General features: G+C 45.6%; 1 protein-coding gene across 3 annotated transcripts; it reads right to left on the bottom strand.

Annotated features, from left to right (window-relative positions):
* Positions 1 to 1,611: 1,611 nt before the first annotated feature.
* Positions 1,612 to 23,135, bottom strand: PRPS1 (phosphoribosyl pyrophosphate synthetase 1). 3 transcript variants are annotated; one of them, XM_002922593.4, is made up of 7 exons: positions 22,861 to 23,135; positions 11,492 to 11,675; positions 10,268 to 10,366; positions 9,080 to 9,204; positions 6,004 to 6,177; positions 3,686 to 3,845; positions 1,612 to 2,723 (listed from the first exon to the last, which is right to left on the bottom strand). In XM_002922593.4, the coding sequence occupies exons 1-7, from the start codon at positions 22,980 to 22,982 to the stop codon at positions 2,631 to 2,633; spliced, it is 957 nt and encodes a 318-aa protein (XP_002922639.1). In that variant the 5' UTR covers positions 22,983 to 23,135; the 3' UTR covers positions 1,612 to 2,630. The 3 variants fall into 3 exon arrangements, with proteins under 3 accessions (XP_002922639.1, XP_019658676.1, XP_034505130.1); XM_019803117.2 differs by lacking the exon at positions 11,492 to 11,675 and having other exon boundaries at positions 22,861 to 23,045; XM_034649239.1 differs by lacking the exons at positions 9,080 to 9,204; positions 10,268 to 10,366; positions 11,492 to 11,675 and having other exon boundaries at positions 22,861 to 23,045.
* Between the last annotated feature and the right edge of the window lie 2,659 nt (positions 23,136 to 25,794).

Below are 25,794 nucleotides of genomic sequence, written 5' to 3'. Positions count from 1 at the left end.
CCATCTCCCTTCATCCTCACTTCCAGAGTTCTTTGTGGGAGGAGATGCCTCCAATAACCAGATTCCTTTCCAGAAGCCTCTTCCCCTCCCCCACAACCAAGAGCTAGGAAGAGATGGTAGGAGGCAAGACTGCTAAGAGGGGCAAATCTTTTTTTAACTGCAGGCTTTTTCCATGATCCTAATAACCCTCAGGTAGGGCTACATGCTATTAACGGTCCAATTAAATAAACTCTTTAGCAGAAAACGCTTCTATTCCCAGTCTGGCAGGGAGACCAGCAGCCCCAATTTGAGATGAATCTTTTATAAAGGCATTAGCTTGGGGACTTGGTGAGGTTGGCGTTGTTCCAAGGAATCACTCCTCTGGATAAGAGGGTGGAAGGTGAGGGACGTGGAGTAGAAGCTGGGGATGCCTCCCGCTCAGAGGCCGTCATCTGGCCATTCCGGGAGCAGGCCCACTCTGGCTTCAGTGCTTCCCTCTCCCACCCCGCCAGGTCTGTTCCCACTGCTGTTCCGTAGTCGAGAATCACCTGCCTTCCAGGGCACGTGGGGCTCTTCCACTAGAGGCAAAAAAAGAGGTGCTTATGGCACTTCCTGGGTGTCACAGGGAACTGAATACTAACCCTCCCCCAGGCAGAGGGGCCAGAGGTGGGGACCAAGTGGGCCTTTCCTGAATGACCTTACCACCTCATTCTAGGAACTGGATTACCCAAGGGGGCCCACAGTAGAGCCAAAATGTTGGGACACAGCAAGCCCTGACCCACTGATCCAGTACCTCAGCAAACTGCATGGTCGGCAGGTTAAGGCACGGTCTCATGTCAGGGGCTCCTGGAGTAAAGACCGGATGAGGTGAAAGAGGGCTAGCGGCTCAGGGGCACACACTTCAGAGCCCACCTCAGTCCCTTTTGAATCACCACCCCCCCTTTCTTTTTTTCCCCAAAAGACTCACCGTAAAGTTGATATCCCAATATTCAACATAAAGCCCAACCCAGGCAAACAAAAGCAGAACCAGGCTTCAAAGAGAAAGAGGCGCTCTGCGCAAAGCTTCAGAAGCATGTGGCTTCTCCCGAAGTAAAAGAACACTCTTATTTAACGAGGCTCAAAAAAAAAAAAAACACCAAAAAACAAAAAAAAAACAAAACCACCCAAAAACCCCACCGAATGTTTTGGAATGCGTTATAATTCATTCTTCAATTGTACACATTTATCTTCCCCGGTTTTTAATTAGAAGGCCTGAAATTAAATGCCACACGTGTTTCTACTACTGATGGAGGGAATTTTGCATGGCAAAATTGGTTCCCAATGAATAAATTATAGAAACTCTGCTCTTCCTATGAGAAAGTACTGAATTTCTAGCCCCGGGGATAAGAACCAGAGATCCAGCGGCCTGACACGTGCTGTAACCCAGGGATAAGGCACAGAATCCCACCGTATCTAGTTCTCAGTAAACACCAGACTTCTTAAGTTCTTACCGTGGAATAAAACTGCGGCCAAGGTCTTCTGTTGGCTTAACAGTGCAGCTAACGGTCCGGAGACATGGAAGAGCTATCACTGGGCAGCAAGACACCTAGACCAAACCTCGAGCAGAAAGATCAGTACAGACACGATACAGACCCACAGTCACACACAGACACTTTATTATAGTTTCCTCTACGAGAGACAGTAATATCAGTCTTTTTAACAGAAATTGCAGGTCACTGGAGAGGCCAAAGAGATGGAAGTAAGATGAAATATTTAAATTAATCAAAAGGCACTACAACCCCACCTAAAACCTACTACCATGGTGGTAGCGGGCTAAGGAAGATTACACTATGGCAAAAATAATCCCGTGTCAGTGTTAGAGATTACGTAGCAGGAAGCGACTTTGCTTTCCAGAAGACTGTGGTACGAGGAACATTTGCACCCCGGAGGACATCTGGTCAGGGGAAGGGCAAGATGGCTGAAGGTCAAGCCAAATGGAAAGGAATGGGGACAAAGGAGAATCCAAGAGACACAACCCCCAAGCAGGGGGTGAAGGATCAGGCTTTTTCCTCCCAAAAAGCATTCACTGCCCCATGTGCTGCCTCCCCCCCAGGCACCCCCGCCCCCTCCAGAGAGCTGCTCCCACTGAGTGCCCCTCCGATGGCTCCAGCTTATACAGGACTCAGCGGCCTGAGCTGGGCTGGGGCTGCCTAGGGATCTTGCTGTCATTTTGAAGAGACTTTTGAGAGCCTGTCACAGGTTGGGGGTGGAAGGGGAACTGGGGTGGCTTTGTTGCCAGTAGTTCTGAACCAAGGAAACCCTGAAGTATTCACATGCAAAGTAGTCTGTGCTCTCCCCGGGGCACATTCAAACACCCCTACACCCTCCAAAGCCTGAAATCTTGCAGCCCATGGCTCAGCAGTAGTTAAAGCTGCAGGGCTCGCAGCATCAAGCCGGAGTGAGACAACGCGGTGGGGGGTGGGTGGATCCCGGCAGCTCATCTCAATCCGTCTTTCTCTACATTTAGGAGAAATGCTACCCGATGAGGATGAGGGGTGTAGAAAGCTTCACCGGAGCAAGCTGGGCCTTCTGCGGAATTTGTCATCAAACACCAAGGGAAAACAAGGGGGTGGGGTTCACTTTATTTGTAAAAAGCCTCAGCAGTTACTCTATTATAGAGGGACGTGGCTGAACAGGTAGGAGACGGATTCCCCATTGTGAGTTCTCCTGATGGCTTCTGCCAGGATCATGGAGATGTCGATCACCTGAGGGCGCCGAGAGAAGCATCTGGTTAGCAGCACACAGATGATTGACCCGTTTGCTGACGCTGCTGAGCAGCCTAACGACGGGCCTTACCCTGAAAGCTATTGCACTGGGCTGTGTCCTGCCCCCCCATGAGCCGCACCCAGCTATCTTCTGCATAGTATTTTTAACATCAGTGCTTGGGAAAGGGCCAAAGTGCTCGAGGAGGAACACCCCTGACTCAGACTCACCAACGTGGTGGTGCGCTGACACTTACAGATTCTCAGCAGTGAAATCAAGGGAGTGCTCAAGCTGAAAATACAAATCCTTAAGGACACTGGTGCTCCAAGTCTCCATATGAATCTCAGAAAGCTAAGGGATGGCTGTACACATTTTTAATGAAGCAAGGCCTCGTTCTTTTAGCGCAACAGCCCTAGAACTTGAGTGTCTAATTACTTGGGGGGAATTAAAGGAGTGGTCCCAGGACCTCCTGGTTCTGTAGGTCTCGGATGGAACAAAGGGATCTGCATTTGAACAAGAACCCTCGGTAATTAACTTCGGCTCTTTCCAGAGCTTGCACTGACAGACACTGACATTCTGAGGCGTGTACCCCTAGTTTAAAGGTTTCCCATCGTGTCTGCAGGGGCCAGCAGTTAAGAGTGACACACACACACACACACACACACACACGCAGTGTATGTAAAGCGTGGGTTTGCAGATCTGAGCGTGTATCACCATCACTGGGAGTCTGCTGAAATGTTGCAGTCCTGATGCTCCGTCCTCCAGAGCTTTGCCTTGCAATCTGAATTTTTACACGTGACTTTTTTATTTGTTTGTTTTACTTTTGGGTCACAGATCCTGATGACAGACTAAGCCCTTAAGAGCAAGGAGGACATCTTCAGAATCCAGACCCCTAACTCGACATAGGCAACCACCTCCTGAAAATCCTTCGCAGAGTCTCCTTTTCCAAGAATCCCCTCCTCACCTGTATTTTGGAGCAATGCTTCATCTTATCCTCCTGAGGTATGGTATTGGTAACTACCACTGCTTCGAAGCACGCATTGTTAATGCGAGAAATGGCCGGGCCAGAAAAGATCCCATGAGTCAAGATTGCGTAGACTCTGGTGGCTCCAGCTGACAGAAGTCTAGAGGAAAAAGCAGGGTTGCTTTGGATTACTCTCAGTTGTCACTAGAGGACCTGAGTTAGGGGGGAGGAGTGTATCAGTCAGCCTGGGTGCCTTAAAAACTAGATCTTGCTTTCTCAGTTCTGGAGGCTGGGAACCCCAAGATCAAGGTGGTGACAAGGCAGCTGTCGTCCTGACGCCTCTTCTCTTGGCTTGTTGGCAGCTGCCATCTCACTGTGCACTCACATGACCTCTGTGTGCACCTATGCATGGGGAAACCAGCTCTCGGGTGTCTCCTCTTAGAAGGGCACTATTCCCATTTTGAGGGTCCCCCCCGCCACCAGGACCTCATCTAAACCTAGTTACCTTCCCCAAAGACCCCATCTCCAAATATCATCACTGGAAGGTTAAGACTTCCAACGTATGAACTTTAGGGGGAGACGATTCAGTTCACGGCAAGGAGAAATAACTGGACTATGAACTTACCTGAACAGGTTTGGATTAACGTAGTAAGACTGGCACAGACTGCTATGCTCAACAAAATCCATTGCCTTTTTTTCCTGGGCACACAGCTGGACTACATTTCCCAGCCTCCCTTGCAATGTTAGGAGTGGCCATGTGACTTAGTTCTAGTTATCAGAATGTGGGCAGATGCAATGTATACCACTGGCTGGGCTTAGAAGAATCTTCCATGGGTGATTCTCCACGCTCTTGTTTTCCCTTTCTGGTTGGCCAAACTGGAAATGTCTTCCAAGATTAGGAAGACTTATGTTAAAGATGCAACACTGTAAAACCGAAAGAGGATACCTGCACTGGAGTAAGCTAGGAACAAGAAACCATCATGGTAACGAACTGACATTTCAGGGAGTTGACCTGTTAAAGCAATCAGGGTTACCTTAATCATACAAGGATGAAATGAGTTTTATCAATATATGTTCCAGGATCCCAATCAGGTATCACTCAGCCCACAAATACTTTCTTAGCCCCTATTATATGCCAGGCTCTGTATATGGCACAGACACGCTGAAGTTAAGAAAAGATTTGGAGAAACAAGGCTCTCCACAGTGGTGTGGATTATAAGCAATGGGGAGCCACTTAAGGAGGAGTAATGGGCTCTTGCCTTAGTTTTAGACAGATTAGCAAGTGGGGAGGCTATGAGAGAGATGGACTGGGGAGGTAAGAGACTGGTGACTAGAACAGAGCCAACAGAGTGAAGGCACAGTTTAGAACAGTACAGGCAAGGGGCGCCTGGTTGTCAGTGGTTTAAGCGTCTGCCTTCAGCTCAGGTCATGATCCCAGGGTCCTGGGATCGAGCCCCACGTCGGGCTCCCTGCTCAGCGGGGAGTATACTTCACCCTCTCCCTCTGCCTGCTGCTTCCCTTGCTTGTGCTCTCTCTCAAATAAATAAAATCTTAAAAAAGAAAATCATAAGGAAAATACATTTATAGTACCGTACTGTACTTATCCAAAAAAAAAAAAAATGCGTCTAAGTGGATTCACACAATTGAAATCCATGTGAAGGGCCAATTTCTGTCTTTTTAGGCCCATACATTTCTACTTCGTTTTCAAAAAATATCAAAAGTCGAGTAAGAATGGTAAAAACATTTTGAAAACACTAATCGATTAGTGGCATTAGGTACATTGGCAGTGTCGTGCGACTGTCACCACTGTGTTTTCAAAATGTTTTTACCATTCTTACTCGACTTTTGATATTTTTTGAAAACGAAGTAGAAATGTATGGGCCTAAAAAGACAGAAATTGGCCCTTCACATGGATTTCAATTGTGTGAATCCACTTAGACGCATTTTTTTTTTTTGGATAAGTACAGTACGGTACTATAAATGTATTTTCCTTATGATTTTCTTTTTTAAGATTTTATTTATTTGAGAGAGAGCACAAGCAAGGAAAGCAGCAGGCAGAGGGAGAGGGTGAAGTATACTCACCAATTTTATGCTCTATATGGTTTAGCATAATGAAACTCAGGAGATCCGGGGAAAAAAAGGAAAATATTCATCAATGTATGCATCATGCAATTCAAACCTCAGGTAATAAAAACTCCCAAAGCTAGATACCATCCCCCTCAACTCACTTCCACAAGAATCTGCAGGCACAAGGCACTGAGACAGCAGCCAGCTATTGGTTCCCCTTCTAACCACCGGCCCCACCTCTCTGCACTCACTTGTCGGCCGCGTGGCAGATTGTGCCACAGGTGTCAGCCATGTCATCCACCAGGATGGCCACCCGGTCCTTCACGTCTCCCACCAACACCATGCGGTCTACTTCGTTGGCCTTCTTCCGTTCCTTGTGAATCAGAGCGAAGTCCACATTCAACCGGTCTGCAATGGAGGTCACTCTGCAAAACAGGGTGTTCGCAGTTAAACCTAAGGATGAAAGACAGGGACTAAACAACGGGCTTGTTTTCCGGTGGGGAAGTGGGGTGGGGGGAACACTCTTTGAAACCAAACTGTTCCCAGGGCTGGAAGAAAACAGCTCTCATTGACTGACTTCTCAGAGGCCAATGGCACAAAGTGGGTTTTATAGACTAATGCCTCCATATCCTGAGAGCAGTTTATGAGCATATCAGTCAGACTTCGATTATAATTAATTCTGGTTTATAGCGAGCAGGGGATAGCCAGATGCCTCACCAGTCCCAGGAAGCAGTAGGATGCGAAGGCACGTTCATTTAATAGATTGGCAGCAGAAGGGGAGAGAGAGAAGACGTCATTAACTAAGGCCGCAAGTGCACAGATTGGCCCAATTTGACATGCGGATGTTGTGAGACGTGAACCTGAACCTGGCGGGGGAGGAGTCAGAATGCCTGTGCTCTCACCACACTCCCCTCAGTGCTCCACCAACTGTCAATGTCAACTGTACCTGGACACCAAGCTTGGAAGTTCCTTTTAGGAGCGCTAGAAAGAAAGTTACACCAATTAACCAGGAAAACCGGACATCTGGCCACACAGCCCGAAGTACCACCGAGTCAAAACACCAGTCTCATTTTGCTATTACACAATAATACAAACCGCACTAGAAGGTGGGACGGGAAGACTGATCTCTGATGACCAAGTTCCATGTAATTCACTCAACCAGAAATCGATTCAGTGTAAATGGCAGCGTGCTGCTCAGCGTAAGTGATGTGCAGCTCCCGCTCCGCTGAGCCATCCTCCCTGTGCGTGAAGCAGCCTGTGCTTTGGGTCTTGTTTTTTTAAATGCAGCATTGACCCAACCAGAGCATCACGTCCGGTTTCTGCTGTGACTGTGGTCAAGTGACTGGGGTTGTGCTGGATAGGGGAGAACGTATGACCCTGTCATAGCGAACACAGAACATCCGAACCACAACCGGGACAGCATATGTACCCTGACCTAGGTGAACCACACCCTGGGCTCTCCATGACTACGGCAGGGGCAGAGGACATCAAGAATAACCCATCTGCTTGGAACGTTTACTTATCCAAGACAATTACATGATCCAATTAGCTCAGGCGTTCCCCACCGTCCAGACTCGATGGCCAACTAACTCAATGACCGACAAAGCAGAAGAAGGGCTGGGAAAAGTCACTCCCTATCACCTTGAGCGGAGAACTCTGTGCAAGTCACCAGCACACAGGGATCTCCACCTACTCCAAAAACCTTGCCAAGACAGAAGTGACAGCCACTCACTCTGAAAATACTCCACTGCTGGGAGACAATGAACAACATACACACAAAACAGTACGGTAGCCGTAAGTCACCTACTGAAGGCAGTTTTCCTGTACCCAGCTTTGCAAAGAAACGCTTGTTTATTTCAAACACGACTATTTTTTAAGTCCCACAGCAAGATGGGAAAACACTGGCTAACAAGTTAAGACAAGTTTGACAACTACCATTAGGGGGATGCTTTTTAGGCTTGGTCGCTTTTACAGATGATAATTAGTGATTCCGTGGGACTCACAAAGTCATACATCTGGCTGGATAACGGAACCCAAGCTCTCAGCTTAGCCGTTCTGTTGAAGTTACTGAAATAATGAGGTTGTTGAGAAGCAGTCATTGAAGGTTTGAATGGCCTTTAGAAAGATATGAATTAGCTTTTCCTAATCATCTGTGTTTTGTAGCCTCTTAGTTCTATTTCCACAACAAGAAGAACATGTGTCATCCTTCTGAATGCATTACTAATGAGTGATCCACTGAGGAAATCAAGAGCTCTTAGTCCGCACCACACGAGCTGTAAAGCACCGAAACTGGCAATCCTTGGCAATCGGGTTTGTTTAAAATGTTAAGGTCTTCATTTTAAATAAAGTTACTCCACTTTATCTTCCTTTCTGATTAACGTCTTAATGCCAGAATGAAAACGGTCTAACCACCAGCATTAGGAGGCACGGAAAAGAGCCTTACTTGTCCTCTACTAGCACGTAGTTCGAAAGCATGTGCCATTCATTAGAAATCCAAATTTCCCATCGTTCCCGGATCGCTTCACAGCTGTGTGGCTAGCTCTGCGGGGCCAAGTGACTCATGGGCTTCAGCAAGCCTACAGTACCGTAACTACTTAAGGACCCCTTCGTGCCGTCCTGCCTGTCGGGCAGTGACTCAGGCCAGTAAAACAGGGTTAGTAAAACTATGTCCAGCCCGTGTCCCAGCTCCACTCATTCTGAAGTAGAGCTGACCCTTGAAAGACATGGCTTTGAACTGTGCAGGTCCAGTTACGAGCGGATTTTTCTTGATGCAGTACCGTACTGTAAATGTGTTTTCTCATTTTCTTTTCTCTAGCTTGCTTTCTTGCCTACAGTATATAAAATACACATAAGATACAACATGGTTAATTGACTGTTTATGTTATTGGGAATGCTTCCAGTTAACAGCTGGCTACCAGTAGTTAAGTTTTGGTATGGTCAAAAGTTCTAGGTGGATTTTTGACTGCACGGAGGGGGGGTGGTGGTGCTCCAACCCCCATGTTGTTCAAGGGTCAACCGTACTTAAAAATGGACACCTGCTAGAAAAATATCACTTTCTGGGGCACCTGGGGGGCTCAGTCGGTTAAGCATCTGTCTTCGGCTCAGGTCACAATCCGAGGGTCCTGGGATCGAGGCCCGGGTACGGCTCTCTGCTCAGCGGGGAGCCTGTTTCTCCCTCTCCCCGACCCCGCCTGTGCTCTGTCTCACTATCTCTATCTCTCAAATAAATAAATAAGATCTTAAAAAAAAGAAAAATATCACTTTCTGACACAACTGTCTGAAAGATTTCCCCCATACTTTGAGAATAATACGCATTCCTGGCCATACCTCTTCGCTCCACCAGCATCGGGTGAGACAATAGTACAGTTCCTCCACTCAGAGATGTTCTCTCTTATCCACTTCAGGACAGCTGGCTCTGCATACAAATTGTCCACTGGGATATCAAAAAAGCCCTGTAGAAAGAAGCTGAGTCACTTTCGCTTTGTTTTTCTACACTTCCATTTATAAATGACCAATACAAACAGGTTAATAACTTGCCCGAAGAATACCTGCCTGTAACATTCAGACTGATTAGAAGGCATGCCTGGTGGAACAGACTCAAAATGGCTTCCCCAAACCTGGGTGGCACAGGATAGTCCAGCCAAGAGGGGCAAAGCCTGCCCTCAGCTAACCCACAACTGACTGCAGGAACATGAGTGAGCCCTTGGGAAGAACGGTCACGTTCAGCCAATACCAGAACCACCCAGTCAATGTGCGGACCCGTGAGGCATATTGCCTTATGCCACCGAATGTTGGGCTGGTTTGTTAGGGAGCAATAGCTAACCGCTAAACCAGTTAGAGATGTTTTGATACATAAACCCAGTGGAATGTATTTATAATAAATGGTCACAGAGAATAACTCTAATACTAGCTACAGATTAGTTGTGTTTCTCAACAAATCTGTCCCTCTTCTATAAAATGGGCAGAATCACCTACCCCTGGTACCTCACTGGATTGCCACAAGCCTCCAATGAGGATTTGAAAGCCCCTTTAAATAGTACAGAATATAAAGTAGTATTCTGCTCCCCTATCTCTGGGTTTTTGCTAGAAAGTAGGTTCCGATAGCTGTGGCTCTCAATTTAATGATGACAGTAACAGTTCCTATTTATTGAGCACCTGTCCTGGGCCACGCATTCTACCATAAATTTCGCACTCACAAAAACAATGCAGCATGTGTTCAGGAGTTAAATAACCTGCCCAAAGTTACAAAGCTGCTGAGGGTCAGAGCCAGTATTCAAACCAGGTCTGAACCCAAGCCTATGCTCTTCTCAGAATTTCAGACTGCCTCCCTTATCCAACCACCCCAAAGACTAAGATCAGGAACTATGCTTAAGGTGAGGGTGCTTACAGTGGTGTCAATGTCTAGCTACTCTGAGCTGTACTTGGGGCAAGTTTCTGCTTCTCTGGAGTCTCCAGCATTAACAGCTCTCTCCTCCCCCACCCCTTTCTAATGCCCAATATTTAGCTTCCAGATACCTGAATCTGAGAAGCATGCAGGTCCATGGTGATAATATGATCCGCGCCTGCTACAGAGAGCATATTTGCCACCAGCTTGGCTGAGATTGGAGCCCGGCTCTAAATGGAGACAGAGGAAAGAAGAACAAAAAACCAAAAAGCCATTTTGAGAAACAATTCATTTGCTCGAGAAGCATTCCTTTATTGTGCACCTGCTATGTTTAAGGCACCGTGCTGCCAGGAAATACACAGAAAGCGCCATGGCCGTTGACTTCATGAGTAGATCACAATCTAGTGCAAATATTAAGTGGAATACCACTCCTCCAAATCAGGATACAGCTTTCAGAAAGGAAAAATACAAAAAAAAAAGAAAGAAAGAAAGAAAGAAAAATACCTTCCTACCTTTTCTTTTCCTAACTTAATGTATGTATTTTCAGCCTATCGAGTGTTGCCAACGCTCAATTTAAACTAGGCAGACTTAAATTTTTTTTTTCTCAAGGATTATTAAAATCTCTTTTAACACATACTCCCTGTATGACATCTAACATGTCAAAATTTAAAGATCACAGAATGGAAACTGTAGTTTATTTTGTAAATTATACCACTCACCCACTCATCTGGAGGTCAACTTTCCAGCAACTTCAACCTCCTTAAATCACAGGCCAATACACCTTGCCCTTTACACTCTGTAGGAACACTAGACTCTCTCACAATAAAAATATCTGGCCTTCGCCCAGACATTGTATGCAAAATCTGATTATTACAACACTCCTGCAAAGTTTTATGTATATTACCTTAGCCTCTAATATACCAGATAAACGAGGTGAGATGCGTATGTGTATAATGAGACTAAGCATTCATGCAACCAACTTCAAGACTTATGAAGAGGTCACAGCTGGAACCCCAAGAGGGTCCCAGAGGATCCACCATAGTTTGAAAAATATTCTACTCCACAGTAGCTGGTACTTAGTCCTACGGACACAATTAAAAAGTCACACTGTGCTAACTGAAAGTCATATATGTATGACTGGAATAAATACAGACTACAAATGTGTTGATTTATAAAAAACAACCCCACGTCAATTGTTTTTGAACACTGGGTGATACCTACGAGAATGTGATTTAAAAAAAAAAGTTATATACCCTCGAAGTATGGGTCTGAGGATTAAGGAATTTATGTGACTCTGGGCAAGTGCTGCTTCTGATTTAAAAAAAAATTTTTTTTAAAGGAGATTCTGCTCCCACCTTATCCTTCTTATCCTGTCGGGCATAAGGGAAGCATGGGATGACTGCAGTAACCCGGCTGGCTGAGGCAATCTTGCAGGCATTAATCATGATCAAAAGCTCCATTAGATTGTCATTGATTTCGCCACAACCACTCTGAACAATGTAGACATCCTCTCCACGTACGCTTTCTCCAATCTCCACACTACAACGAGAAAGGAAGGAAAGCAAAAAAACCAAGAGATTTTATTTAAAAATTTTTTTTTCAAGATTTTATTTATTTATTTGAGAGAGAGGGAGAGAGAGAGCGCGCTAGCATGAGATGGGGGAGGGTCAGAGGAAGAAGCTGACTCCCCGCTCAGTGGGGAGCCCAATACAGGACCGACTCCAGACTCCAGAATCATGACCTGAGCCCAAGCCAGACACTTAACCGACTGAGCCACCCAGGCGCCCCCAAAACAAGAAATTTTAAAGCACAACACTACACTTCTACAGACGGTAAGGTCTAACAAGTCCATCTTCTCTACCGCCGTGCTGTTCATGGGTTATAGCCTAGTGGGGGTCATGTGGACACTGATCCCCTCACTTTGGGAGATCCCCTGGAGGAGCCCCTGTACTGGAAGAACTTTACTGCCTCAGTTTACTCCAGTGTGCCGTACAAATATTAGCTACTTTTACATGTGACATGGCATGAAGATTGGCTAAGGCACTTACAAGTAACTGGAACATAATTTTGGTGAGCTGCCTGTATCTCATTATATACAGGAACAGGACATGTGAATGCAAATTTGATACAAAATCTGTGACTGTCACAATCCACACAGAACAAAAGCAGAAGGATCACGTAAGGAATGAATCACTCCTGTTCTATAATGATTCCTTCTATGGAGCCAGTACATCTACCATATTGGCACTTCACTCAACAAATAGTCCATGTTCGTATGCCAGTCACTGCACTAAGTGCCAGTGACACATGGAGAAGAAAACAGATGTGGTCCTTGCCTCCATTTTATGCTAACTGTATTCTGTCCAATTGGTAAGTCTTGTTTAAAAATATTTCACAGGAAGTTAATTATGGAGTAGGGTTATACTTTACCATAAAATGAAGTTTTAATATCCACGCTTGGATCCTTACCAAGAATAATGTAGGATTAAACAATCATAACCTCTGTTGACACCTCAAAGCAGTATCATTTCCTGAATTAATCCCGGAGGGGAGGCGGGGTTATTTGTGGATGTGTGTACAGTACGTAGTGTGTACTGATCAGGAGTAGGTCACAATGGTCGATAACTCCTACTGATCAAGACTGAAACCTCAAAGCGAGGTAATTCCACTGCCAGAGGCAGCTGATACAGGAGATAATTATGTAATATTTATGCCCTTCCAGTCCAAGTAACAGTTGATTTTAAAAAGAATGGGGTTAGTTTGTATTGTAAAGCAAGAAAAATAAGAGCATATGGTAAAAATCAAGCCAGAAACCTGTGAGAACAGGGAGGCTGAGATTCCTGGTAGCCAGAACAAAGAGGAAAACATATTAGTTTGGTATTCTGGAGATAAACTTTCTTCAGGCACTGAATTCGAGAAGTATTTTATACCAGGGATCCTTACATTAGAAGTGCATTATTTTCTCAATAATCAATTATCAATAAGGGCTGCCTGGGTGGCTCAGTCAGTTAAGCATCTGCCTTTGGCTCAGGTCATGGCTCGGGGTCGGTCCTGGGATGGAGCCCTCATATCGGGCTCCCTGCTCAGTGGGGAGCCTGCTTCTCCCTCTGCCTCTGCCTCTCCCTCCTGCTCATGCTAGCTCTATCTCAAATAAATAAATAAATAAATAACCTTTAAAAAGGCAAAAAAAAAAATCAGTGTTAATAATCTCAGTTCCTATATTGACAAAAGTAGAAAATGGGCAAAATAAACCCAAAGTAAGCAAAAGAAAATAACCGTAAGAGCAGAAGTCAGTGAAACCGAAAACAGGAAAACAACGGCGAGAAACCAATGAAACCCAAAGCTGGCTCTTGGGGGAAGGGGAATTAAAAAACTGGTAAGCATCAGGGCACCTGGCTCGCTCAGTCGGAGAAGCATGCTGCTCTTGATCTTGGGGTCCTGGGTTTGAGTGAGCCCCATGCTGGGTGTAGAAATTACTTAAATGAATAAGCTTGAAAAATATTTGAAAAAAACTCATAAGCCTCTAGGAAGACTAACCAGAAAACAGCTTCACTGGAGAGCTCTACCAAACATTTGGAGAATGAACATGAATTGTGCACCATCTTTTCCAGAACACAGACGAGGCGGGAATATGTTCCAACACATTTTACATTTTACAAGGCCAGTATCAGCAAGACACCCAAACTAGACAAAGGCAAGCTAAGGAAACTACGTGGAGGGAGAAGAAGTGTGGGTGTGGTGACAACAGGAAGGAGCCTTGTGGTGACAGGATGGTTCTGTATCATGACTGCATCTAGGGCCATATCGTGCCTCTTTTTTTTTTAAGATTTTATTTATTTATTTGACAGAGAGAGAGACAGCCAGCAGAGAGGGAACACAAGCAGGGGGAGTGGGACAGGAAGAAGCAGGCTCCCAGCGGAGGAGCCCGATGTGGGGCTCGATCCCGTAACGCCGGGATCACGCCCTGAGCCGAAGGCAGACGCTTAACCGCTGTGCCACCCAGGCACCCCCATATCGTGCCTCTTGCACTATACTACAGTTGTGCAAGAAAACTACAGTTTGGAAGAACTCTGGTTGGGAGCGCTGGGAAACGGGTACACAGGATTTCTCAGTATCATTTCTTACAATCACATGTGAATCTACAACTGCCTCGAAATGTGGTTTTAACAAAAAAAAAAAAGGCATTATTATACTTTGTGTGGACTTGGGTAAACCACTACGGTGGCCCTCTGTGAAAGCGGAGGTCATGAAAGTGTGGCCAGAAACAAAAATGTTTCTGTATGAAGTCAGAGCCTCGTCCAGTTGGATTACGTTCTGAGAAACTATGTCATACGGTGAGGGAATCTGGGAAAACTCTGGGTTTTTTGATTTGAGAAATAGCTCATCTCCAAATATTTTCTCCCTAGGTTACTATGCATCAGTCACACGGTCTGTCTGCCTCTACATTCCCTGAATCCGTCCTTCCTCCCATCACAGCCTTGCACTTCGTCCCACGACCTGGAATGCTCTTCCTGTGACTAGCTCATTTATTTCTCAGGTCTTCAAGCAAAATATCTCCTTTATCTTAATTTTAAAAAAAGTGCCTTCCCTGAGGACCAAAAGATTAAAAGTGACTTAAAAAAATCAACCAGGGCGCCTGGATGGCTCAGTCAGTTAAGTGTCAGGGGTCCTGGGATCAAGCCCCATGTCCTTGGGCTCCCTGCTCAGTGGGGAGTTGGCTTCTCCCTCTCCCTCTTCCTGGATGTTCACGCTCTCGCTCTCTCTCAAATGAATAAATAAAAAAATCTTTAAAAAAAAATCAACCAATTGCACCAAATGGGCTTCATTTGCATACCAGTTCAAGCAAACGACCCCCCCATATTTATGAGACAGGGAAATTTGGAACACTAGCTGGGTATTTGATATTGAAACTGCTGTTAATTTTTTTAGGCAAGAAAATGGTATCATGGTTACTGAAATACATATGGGTGATATGATATAATATCTAGGTTTGCTTCAAAATAATTGTGGGGGTGTGTGTGGAAGGGGGAATTGATAGATCAAACAAGATTAAGCCAATAATTGACAAGTGCTGGCCTGAGTGGGTGACGGGTACACTAGGGGAGACCATTATACTCTTCCCTCTACTTCTGTTTCAAATGTTCCACAATAAAGTGATGCTCCCCAGTTACTACCTTCACAACACTCAACATTAACTTGTTATCACTTTATTTTTTTATCCACTTGTTTATGGGCCGTCTCTTCCCTGAGAATGTAAGCTCCATGAAGCAGGGGACCAGATCTGTCATGCTCTTCTGTATGCCCAGCCAGCCAGGGCCAGTGTGACACAAGAGCGAATGAATAAAGACCCCCTCAGGATTAGGCTGCCTCTTGGGACCCACTCAGTGGGAATGCGAACCTTCCGCAGGCATGCTATTAAAAGAAGGGTCAGAAGACTGGCTTCTATCATCCCTCACAAAGAAACTCACTTCGCACTAGAGGCAAGTGGGTCCAACATGTTTCGCTAAAAGATTTTGAGAAATCTGCTCATACCCTTTTCACAGATAACTCAGCTAACACAGTTTTCATTTTGGGTAGAGCTACAACCTGTTGGGCCCACCAGAATGGGGATGGCTACAAAGAATTTTACGGTAGGATCCTGAAATCTTGATACAGAGGCAACCTAATGAACAATATAGCAATTTTGTGGACCCTAGTTTAGCTTAACAGACATCTATTTTAAGATCTTATTTGAGAAGGGGCGCCTGGGTGGTGCAGTCGTTAAGCGTCTGCCTTCGGCTCGGGGCATGGTCCCAGTGTTCTGGGATCGAGCCCCACATTAGGCTCCTCTGCTGGGAGCCTGCTTCTTCCTCTCCCACTCCCCCTGCTTGTGTTCCCTCTCTTGCTGGCTGTCTCTGTCTGTCAAATAAATAAATAAATGTTAAAAAAAAAAAGATCTTATTTGAGAGAAAGAGAGAATGGGGGGGAGGAGCAGAGGGAGAAGCAAACTCCCCGATGAGCAGGGAGCCCGATGTGGAGCTCTATCCCTGGACCCCATATCATGACCTGAGCCCAAGGCAGATGCTTCACCAACTGACCAACCCAGCTGCCCCATGAACTGACACCTATTAGTCACCAAGATCAGCCTTAAAAAGCAATGGACTCTGTGGGCAACGTTTTAACCATGCCAACGCCAAAATTTCTTCAAAATTCAAATAGACAAGCAGGAGGGAGCCAGGGAGGCCTTTCTGGGAGAGCAACTTCCATGTTTTCCAAAGTGCAGGTCCTAGAATGGCACTGTCCGATCTGGGAGTCACTGAACTTGTGTGGTTACCAAGTGCTTGAAATGCGACAAGTGTGTCTGAGGAACTGAACTGAAATGTGCTAGAAGCATAAAAAACACACTCTTTTGTGAGGGTGGTATAAATAAAAGGAAAAACATATCTCAAATTTACTGTCACTTATGTGTTAAAACTATATTTTTGGATATGCTGGGATCAATAAAATATAATATTAAAAAATTAAAAATCACAAGCAGACAAGGCTGAGTAACACCTCCCGGAGGAGACTGTGTTCTGCGAAGTACTTACTGGGGCAGGCCCAAGTAAGAGGCAGTGGTGTTTAAAGGGACTTCTCAGATCTCCTTTACTCACATTGCCCACCCTTTGAGAAGTTCCAGGCTACAAGAGCCCCTTCTATGTTTTACGGTGCACAACTCCGGGGTCTTGACCAGGTACTTTGAATATCTGAGCAACTTCAGGGGCGCCTGGGTGGCACAGCGGTTAAGCGTCTGCCTTCGGCTCAGGGCGTGATCCCGGCGTTATGGGATTCGAGCCCCACATCAGGCTCCTCCGCTATGAGCCTGCTTCTTCCTCTCCCACTCCCCCTGCTTGTGCTCCCTCTCTCGCTGGCTGTCTCTATCTCTGTCAAATAAATAAATAAAAAATCTTTAAAAAAAAAATGAATATCTGAGCAACTTCAAAACTCAAGAAAATTTTAATCCTGCCCCCAGGTATAGGGTGAGAGCCCCATACCTCATCACCTCCTTGACTAAGATCTCCATTTCCCAGGGGGAAAACCGAAGTCAGGCACACAGATTTCCAATAAAGTCAACAGTATCCTCTACATCTCATATGGGAGGCCTGTGGCTCTTATTTCAGTCAAGAACACGGAATATCATCTGTGGTCCAGATGTCACTCAACCACAACCAGGTTGTTTGATTACGAGCTAGGGAACAACAGTTTAACAACTGATCAAAGATAGCATTAAGAGAAGGGCTCATTCTCTATTTCAAAGCTTTCTTATTTTCAAGTAACACCAGAAAGCAACATCCTTAGACCATGACGGCTTATCTCTCTTTACAAATGCCTTGACTACCAGAGTCAATATAAAAAATACCCACAAGGGGCGCCTGGGTGGCTCAGTTGGTTAAGCCTCCGACTTGACTTCAGCTCCAGTCACGATCTTGGGGCCCTGGGATCGAGCCCGTGTTGGGGGTCCATGCTTAGCAGGAAGTCTGCTTGAGATTCTCTCCCCCTCTGCCACCCCTCCCTCCCCACTGGCTCTCTTGCACACATTCTCTCTCTCTGAAAATAAAAACTACATAATCCACTGCATATGCCTTTATCCCTTTGGCTGCCAGGAAGCCAAGGGATACAGTTAAATTAACACTGGACTTAAGTAATCACTTTATGCCAAATTCTTGGCACGATTATGATAGTCCTCTGTTCTAGAGGGCTTCCGATCCATCTATTTAATGAACCTTTTCTACGTGTGACTATCATGAAACACACTTCAAATCCTTTCTTGAAAGCAGATAAGGTATTAATTATAAAATTAAATTATCACTGCCAACAAACATCAGGGACCATTTGCTGAAAACAATACCTTAGTAGAGGTGATTCTTTTAAAAATTACATTCTAAAATCATAGAAGGTTTGAAAAATAATTTTTATAAAAACACCAGCTCACCAACCTGCACAACTGCTGGTAACATTTTTGTGTTATTGTATCACCTGATGATAGTCACCCAGCAGTTCAGCCACTTCCCAAAGCCAAATTTATGACTAAAACTTACCCTCAAGCACAGAAAGGTGTTATGACCAGGCATGCATCTAACAACTTGAAATTTTTCTTTATTAAATTATATTTAAAATAAAGTGGTGCAGGGGCGCCTGGGAGGCTCCGTCGGTTGAGCATCCAACTCTTGGTTTCAGCTCAGGTCAGGATCTCATGGGTTGTGGGATGGAGTCCTGCATCAGGGCTCTGCACTCCGTGGGGAGTCTGCTTGAAGAATTTTCTCCCTCTGCACCTCTCCCCACTCTTGCACTCTTGTGCACCCACTCTCCAATCAATCAATCAAAATAAAGTGGTACAAGTAAACTAGGACATTGCCTTATTTTACTGTGCATAACTGACCTCACTAATTAAGATCAATCCTTCCCTCCAGTAGTATTATAGTGTACAGACTTTCATAAAGCCTAAAAATCCTGCAAACTACACTCAGATTATACAGCTTGGTCAAGAAACGGTTCAAGGAATCCTTAAAAAATCTTAATATTTTTCTTATGGTTTCCTCTAAGTCAAAGAGATGGTAAATCAGGCAGTGATTGATGGCAGAACAGCTGTGCCTAAAACCTGTTTGCTCTTAATGCAATCAATCAGGTGGAAAAACCTGGTTTAACAATTTAAAGGGTAACACTCCATGTTCTCTCCCTCTAGCTAACGGCGTGTTCTTCAAGTGGCTTTGGGCCAATGGTTCTCCCAATCTTCTAGCGAGGCCAGAATGGCTATGTCCAGCCAATGAGAAAACTAGCTTCTCCTTTACCTTTCCTTTAGCAGCAGGCGTAAGGGCATCCAACTAGCAGGGAAGGCTACACAGAAGGAAATGAAGCAAAATCTAGAAGGCAGGTAGTATTCTTAAGAAAATCTCAAGAATTTAGATGGAGACATTGGCATGTGCAAAATGTAAGGGATTAACTAACCAGGGGATATGGTTCTTTGGAAAATCCTAGGCAACCAAAGTTAGTCTTCCCCCTCTCAGCCTATCCGGAGTAATGAAGTAAACCAAAGGTACTTACGCTACTGAAGAGAATAAAAATAATAAAAAAAAACTTTTGAATATACTAAAGCTTAAAAAGCCAGATGAGATACTGTATCAGCAAAAATTTAAACAGTAATACCTAGCGTTGGGCAAATTACTTAACCTCTGAATCTTAGTTCATCCATAAAATGGGGATAGTAACTTCTCAGCAGTGTTGAGGGAATTAAAAATGGATAAAGTACTTAACATAGGAACTAGCACAGCTTAAGCACTCATTATACATTAATCGCTATTAGTATTATTATTGCTGATGAGGGCAGAAATTGGGTCAACTCTTTTAGAGAGTAATTTGCCAACAAGTTACCAAATGCCTGAAAAAAGGTGTATACCCCTTCACCTAGTAATTCTCCTTCTAGGGATTTGTCCTAAGGAAATTGTCAGAAATGGACAAAGATTTATGTTCAAAGGTTTTCAAATAAAAGCATTAGTGAAAAATGGGAAATATCTACTAGCAGGGACTTGATTATCTAAAATAATGGTAAAACTGTAAGACAAGACTATACAGCTACTTAAAACCATGTAGACTAAATATTAAGGAGAGATATTATTCAAAATATATTGCTAAGGATGAAAGCTATCACACCTCACATTTTTTTTTAAAGATTTTATTTATTTATTCGACAGAGATAGAGACAGCCAGCAAGAGAGGGAACACAAGCAGGGGGAGTGGGAGAGGAAGAAGCAGGCTCATAGCGAAGAGCCTGATGTGGGGCTCGATCCCAGGACTCCGGGATCACGCTCTGAGCCAAAGGCAGACGCTTAACCGCTGTGCCACCCAGGCGCCCCAACACCTCACATTTTTAAAAGATTTTATTTATTTATCTGAGAAACAGAGAATGAGGGAGAGAGAATCTGAAGCAGACTCCGCACTGAGCAGAGCCTGATGCAGGGCTCGAGTACACAACGGTGAGACCATGACCTGAGCCAAAAACCAAGAGTCGGACAGTGAACCGACTGAGCCACGCAGGCACCCCAAACACCTTACATTTTTGAAAAAAGTATTTAAACACACACAAACATCTGGAAGGTCAGAAATTAAAACATGAACAGTTGATCATGGGTGCTAGGATTATTTGGGGTGTCTTTTTTCCCCTTGTCCTTTTCTGTATTTTCCACATTTTCTGCAATATCATCACTACCACTTCTTACCAACATTCACTGTGCATTTACTGTGTGGGACAGTGTTTTCCTTTCCTCCTATCTCATTTCATCTTCACAGTAATTCCATGAGCAGATATCACTTTACAGATGATATTACTGGGGCAAAGAAAAGCAAAGATTTCAAATGCAGGTTCTGATTCCAGAGCATGAACTTCTGATCTCTCTTACCTATCTGTGTGTGTGTGTGTGTGTGTGTGTGTGTGAGATACGCCCACCTACATGGACGTATGTATGTTTCCTAAATAACCGGACAGCAATGGATGATTTTGACTCGAGAAGAAAAGCCACTATGCTCAAGAGAGCACCAACCCCTGAGATTCTGCCAAGTTGTACAGACAGCAAAACTCTATCATTTGAGTTGCGCTCTGCCGTTCCCCCTCTGATGACCCCAGAGTACCCACTGAGAGTCTCTGTCCATGTCCTTTAGAGCCCAAGAGTCACGCAGGGCAGTAGTTACCACTTCTACAGTGCAGAAGAGCCAAAGGTGAGGGGGGGAGCAGAGATGGGGAAGCTCCATAGGTAACATACTCCATTATGTTCTATGAAGATTTCAGACCATCCAAGGAACCAAAAAGCTAATGATTAAGCCTGAAACAGAGAAACCAAACCAGTCAGCAATTTCCCATGTTGGGCTTAATCTTAACCAGGGTTTCCAAGCATGCTATTGTCCAGCTGTTTAAAAATGAAACCAGCCTGCTCACCGAAGTAGACTGGGATTGCTGATGAATTCAGATCAGTCAGAATACTAAATTGTTCTCGCCCTCCCTGTCTTCCAGTATAGCTTCAGGTTCTAGGGTATTTCATTAGGCAGAGGGTGAAGGGTTAGCACAAAGAAAAAGGTCTTTGTATTTTTCCTAGAAGTGTAGGAGAAGGATTTAACAGCCACAGTTCTCTAAGGGGGCCAGAAAAAACCCTCTAAATGAAAATCATTCTTGGCCCCTACCTACACTGCCACTGGCCAAGTCTGATCCTGTAGTCTTATTATTATGGTGTCATAATGGTGTGGTCACAGCCAAAGACAGCAGCTTGGCCAGCCTCTTCTGACTAAGCTATTGCCTGGTTACAGACGGTGTCTGTGTTTGCACTTTGGTTTGCATCACAACCAGAGGCACAATAATCAAGTATCCAGAAGGAAGCTGTCCACTACACATGAATGCTTTTATCAGCAGGTCTAGGAAGGATAGGGGAGTTACACTTTGGTAGTAAGTTTAAAGAAAGAAAAAAGGAAAGGCATCTAGGAAAACAAGTTGAAAGTAACCTTAACTAATTCAACTGATCACTAGGTTTGGTGTAAACTTTCTCCTTAACAGATGACTGCATCTGTGAGATTGTGGGCACTGTCCTGATTTGATCAACAGGGCAAAGAAACACAAAGTATGAATATCAGAACCAGAAGATTCTACATTCAGGTGGAAGGATCAGGTGAGTTTATCTCTAAGATGACCCCAACAAGGTGCAGGAGGAAGTTGGAAGTGGGGGGAGGGAGCAAGTTTAATTAGCAAGGCAATGAAAAAAATTCGAGCTGCAATGCACTATGCAATTCCGGTCTTCCACTCCATTATCGTTCCTCCATTATCTTAACACTCAGGGATAATAAAACTGTTTCCTAAATTCCCCACGTGGGCTAAGAAAAGTGGACAAGTTGAGGATAGACTCTGCTAACTGAAAAACAGGTTTCTGTGTTATCTGTACTAGTAGCTGCACTGGGGAAGGTCACGGATTCCAGAACTAAGGTTCCCTCAAATTTCGTGGATGGCTCAAGCTGAGATGCTGGCAATCAGGATGCATAGTTGATGCATCACTTTATTTGAGCAGCTAGATTTAACTTCAGTACGGCTCCACTTCTCAAGATGTGATGCTAAAGATGTGAAAAACCAACGCTTGCCAAGCCAACGGAAGCCCTTAGTAATAATTTTGGCGCCCTCAGTACATAATGTCAATTTTCCTCACTGCAAAACCCGACCGACACCATTTCGAATTGAAAGGCTGCTTCTTAGAATCTCGGAGAAACACCAGGAGGGCTCAGTACGCAGTAAGGTTCTCCCAAGCAAGCTGGTCCAAGAGTTAAAGTGAACCCAGTCCTGGCTGGATGGCTCAACAGCGAAGCGACAAAGCCACGTGTCCCCTAGGCTGAGGCTAAGCGTCTCTCCCTTTCCGTCGCTCTAGGCAGCCGCTATTTCAGCCTTGGGTCCTCCAGCCCTTGCCTTCAAACCCAGTAGCTTCGCCTCCTGCTCCATCTTGACTCCACCCCACCGCACGGTGAGAATGAACGTGACCCTCCCGCGAGAGGTAACATAACGGAAACAACCCGCGGGGCACGCACGCCAGAGCTGCCCCCTCCCCTTCCCCCGCCCCCCCACCGGTCGCACAGAACTCACGCGGCAGCCCCATCCCCCTACCCTCTGTCGCCCAAGCGTCGCCCGCGTCGCCCCCGCCGCCCCGGCAGGTGAGGCCGGTCGGGGTCTCAAGTTCGCCCTTACCAGGTCTCTTGATTGCTGAATTTCTTAGTCACCACCTTGCCTAGCTCCAGGCCCAGGCGGTCAGCAATTTTCTGGGATAAGTCCTGGTGGGAGCTGCCGCTGAAGATTTTAATATTCGGCATCTTGGCTCACTACCCTAGGTACTCTCCGCTCAGCGATCACGGCGGCTGCCGAGACGGGACCCGAAGTCGGCCAAGAGACTCAGTGCTAACCGCTTCGCGTTGCTACTCCGCCATCTTACATTTCCGCCCGGCGCGCGGCTCTAAATTGCCCAGCGCCGGGGAGGCGGGGTCAGCGGGGCGGTCCACACCGCGCAGCCCCGATTAGCTGAGCGAGAGCGAGGGGCGGGTTTCTCGCTGCCGCTCCGCCGGCCTCCAGCGGTGTCAGGTATTGGCTGGAGGCCATGAAAAGGGCGAGGCTAAGGCATCGCCCCGCCCCCTGCAGCTCAGCGGTCGGGTAGGGCGGGCTCGAGAGCGCCAGGCGAACCGCGCTTGACTGGGGGGGTGGAGGGATGTTGGTGACGCGTCGTGACAGCTCTTTCCCGCAAGCGGGAAATCAGACAACACTTTTTTTCCCCCTTCGGCACCAGAAAGTAAGCCTGGCTGTGGTTTACAGTTCCTTTTAAGAAAATCTGTTTATCGGGATTGCAGCCAGTTTGTCAGGTTGAAGGGGAGATTTCTGAACAGGAGTTTGCATGTTTCTGAACGTGATTTTTATCTCTTTATAAGGGCAGGGCCGATTTAAAGCGCGTTGACATCCCCGAGAGACAGCCGTGGCACCGGTGCATCCAAAGGGCGTGTATGCCCTCTGCAACTGTGCAGCGTTGCCTTTGCCGGGAAGACTAGCCTCAAGGGGAAAGTGACTGAGGGCGCGTCACCTCCATCATCATCCGGAGCCCTGGCAAGAGAGAGTTGTGTTTTGTTTTGGACGATGGGACCAAGTGTGTTCAAACAAGTGAAGGAGTGTGCATTTTCCAGAACACCCTGGCAATTAAGATCTAATTTATCTAACCCTTGGAAAGGAGAAAAAATATAGTGTACGTATGGGACTTCAAATAAAGAGCCCTGAAGGAATCAGAAAACCTACATTTTGGTCTTCTGCCTCATGTGAGCCTCAGCGTCATGTCTGCATGTTGCCAATGTGGCCTTTTACACCATGTTCTATTAATTTTTTTATCATGATACATGGGCTAATGGGACCAAAGAGAGCCTTCATCCCTATACCACATTTTCATTCAGAATATTCCAAGCACAGGTTAGAAGAGAAAAAATCATACAATTTTAGAATCATACAATTTTAGTTATGAGCACCATAACTACAAGCTGTAAAAATAGAAGGGACTCCAGAAATCATCTAGTCTCCTAGCTTCATCTTACATATGGTAAAACTAAGACCCAGAGATGGGAAGGGATTTGTCCAAGTGGCAAAGGCAGAAAATGCCCAAAGCAGGATCCATGTTTCTCTCATTGCCATGTTCAGCAGTGTCCATGGAGGACCTCTCCTTCTGACCTTTTGTCATACTTTTACGAGTTCAGAAATTTAATGTAGGCCCCGGGGTCTAGGGGTACTTGGAGAAGGAAGCAAACAGCAAGGCAGAATATCAGTAGTCCTCCATCATAGTTCATTCATCAAATATTTACTGAGTGCTTTATTGCATGCAAAGCAGTATGGGGGCGCCTCGGTGGCTCAGTCAGTTAAGTGTCTTGGTTTCTTGGTTTCGGCTCATGTCATAATCTCATGGACCCTGGGATCCAGCCGCTGGTTAGGACTCTGTGCTCAGCAGGGAGTCAGCTTAAAGATTCTCTCCTTCAGCCCCTCCCCCACTCCCACTCTCGCTCCCTCTCTGTCTCTCTAAAATAAACAAATCTTAATGCTGGGCGTTGAGGGGACTAGAAAATATTTGTGCCCAAGGAAGTCGTTCATTCAAAAAATATTTGTTGAATACTTTTAATGTACCGGGCCCTGTTCTGGGGACTGAGAATATGCCGGTAAACAGTCAAACACCCCTGCTCTCTTGGAGGTTCCATTCTCAAACAAGAAATGTGTAAACAAAGACAATATATAATATGTCAAATGGTGGTAAGTGCTATAGAGGAAAATGAGGCAAGGAAGTGGGATAATGTGCCAGGATGGTAGTAGGGGAGAGGGAGTTTTAAGTGGGGTAGTCCGAGAAAGCCAACCTGGGAAGGTAACAGTTGAACAAAGACCTGAAGGAGATAAAGGAAGGAGCCATGTTGATATCCGGGACAAGCAGAAGGAACAGCAGGTGCAAAGACCCCAAGGCAGGAGAGTGTCTAACTTGTTTGCAGAATAGTACAATGGTCTTTGCGTGTGGTGCGGAGTGAGTGTTGGGGTGGTGGGGGTGGAGCACACCTGTAGGAGAAAATAAGGAAAATAAGGTCCGTGAGCAATTGGTGGGAGGCTGCCGATCATGGACCTTGCAGGACCTTGTAGGCCATTTTAAGGATTTCTGCTTTTACTCAGTAAAAGTTGTTGTTTTAATCAAAACATGACATGATCTGACTTCCCTTTTAAAAGGATCATCTCGGGGATGCCTGGGTGGCTCAGTCGGTTAAGTGTCTGCCTTTGGCTCTGGTCATGATCTCAGGTTCCTGAGATCGAGCCCCTCATCAGGCTCCCCACTGGGAGCCTGCTTCTCCCTCTCTCTCTGCCCCTCCCCCTGCTCATGTGCTCTCTATCTCAAATAAATGAATAATCTTAAAAAGATCATCTCAGCTGAGAATAGAGTGCAGGGGGCACAATAGGAAGCAGGGAGACCAATAAGGGGTTGGCTTCTTAGTAGAGAAAATGAGACACTTAAAAGCCACAGAACGATTTAATACACTACCACAGAGAAGCCTCTGCTTCATCATCAGAGAGATGATTTCTCTCTGACATCCCGTGCTGGCCGGACTAGGCCAGTGGGACAGTTCT

Source organism: Ailuropoda melanoleuca, chromosome X (genome assembly GCF_002007445.2).
Source record: "Ailuropoda melanoleuca isolate Jingjing chromosome X, ASM200744v2, whole genome shotgun sequence".
Lineage (NCBI taxonomy): Eukaryota > Metazoa > Chordata > Mammalia > Carnivora > Ursidae > Ailuropoda > Ailuropoda melanoleuca.
The sequence above is the reverse complement of the archived record's forward strand: the minus strand, read 5'-3'. Positions and strand labels throughout refer to the sequence as shown.

Excerpts from the sequence above, each read along its gene's own strand:
- PRPS1 (XM_002922593.4), bottom strand. The coding sequence starts at position 22,982 with ATGCCGAATATTAAAATCTTCAGCGGCAGCTCCCACCAGGACTTATCC. Across the intron at positions 9,205-10,267 it reads TGCATGCTTCTCAGATTCAG|GGCTTTTTTGATATCCCAGT; the intron begins GTATCTGGAAGC and ends TTCTTTCTACAG. Across the intron at positions 6,178-9,079 it reads GATGCTGGTGGAGCGAAGAG|AGTGACCTCCATTGCAGACC; the intron begins GTATGGCCAGGA and ends CCTGTTTTGCAG.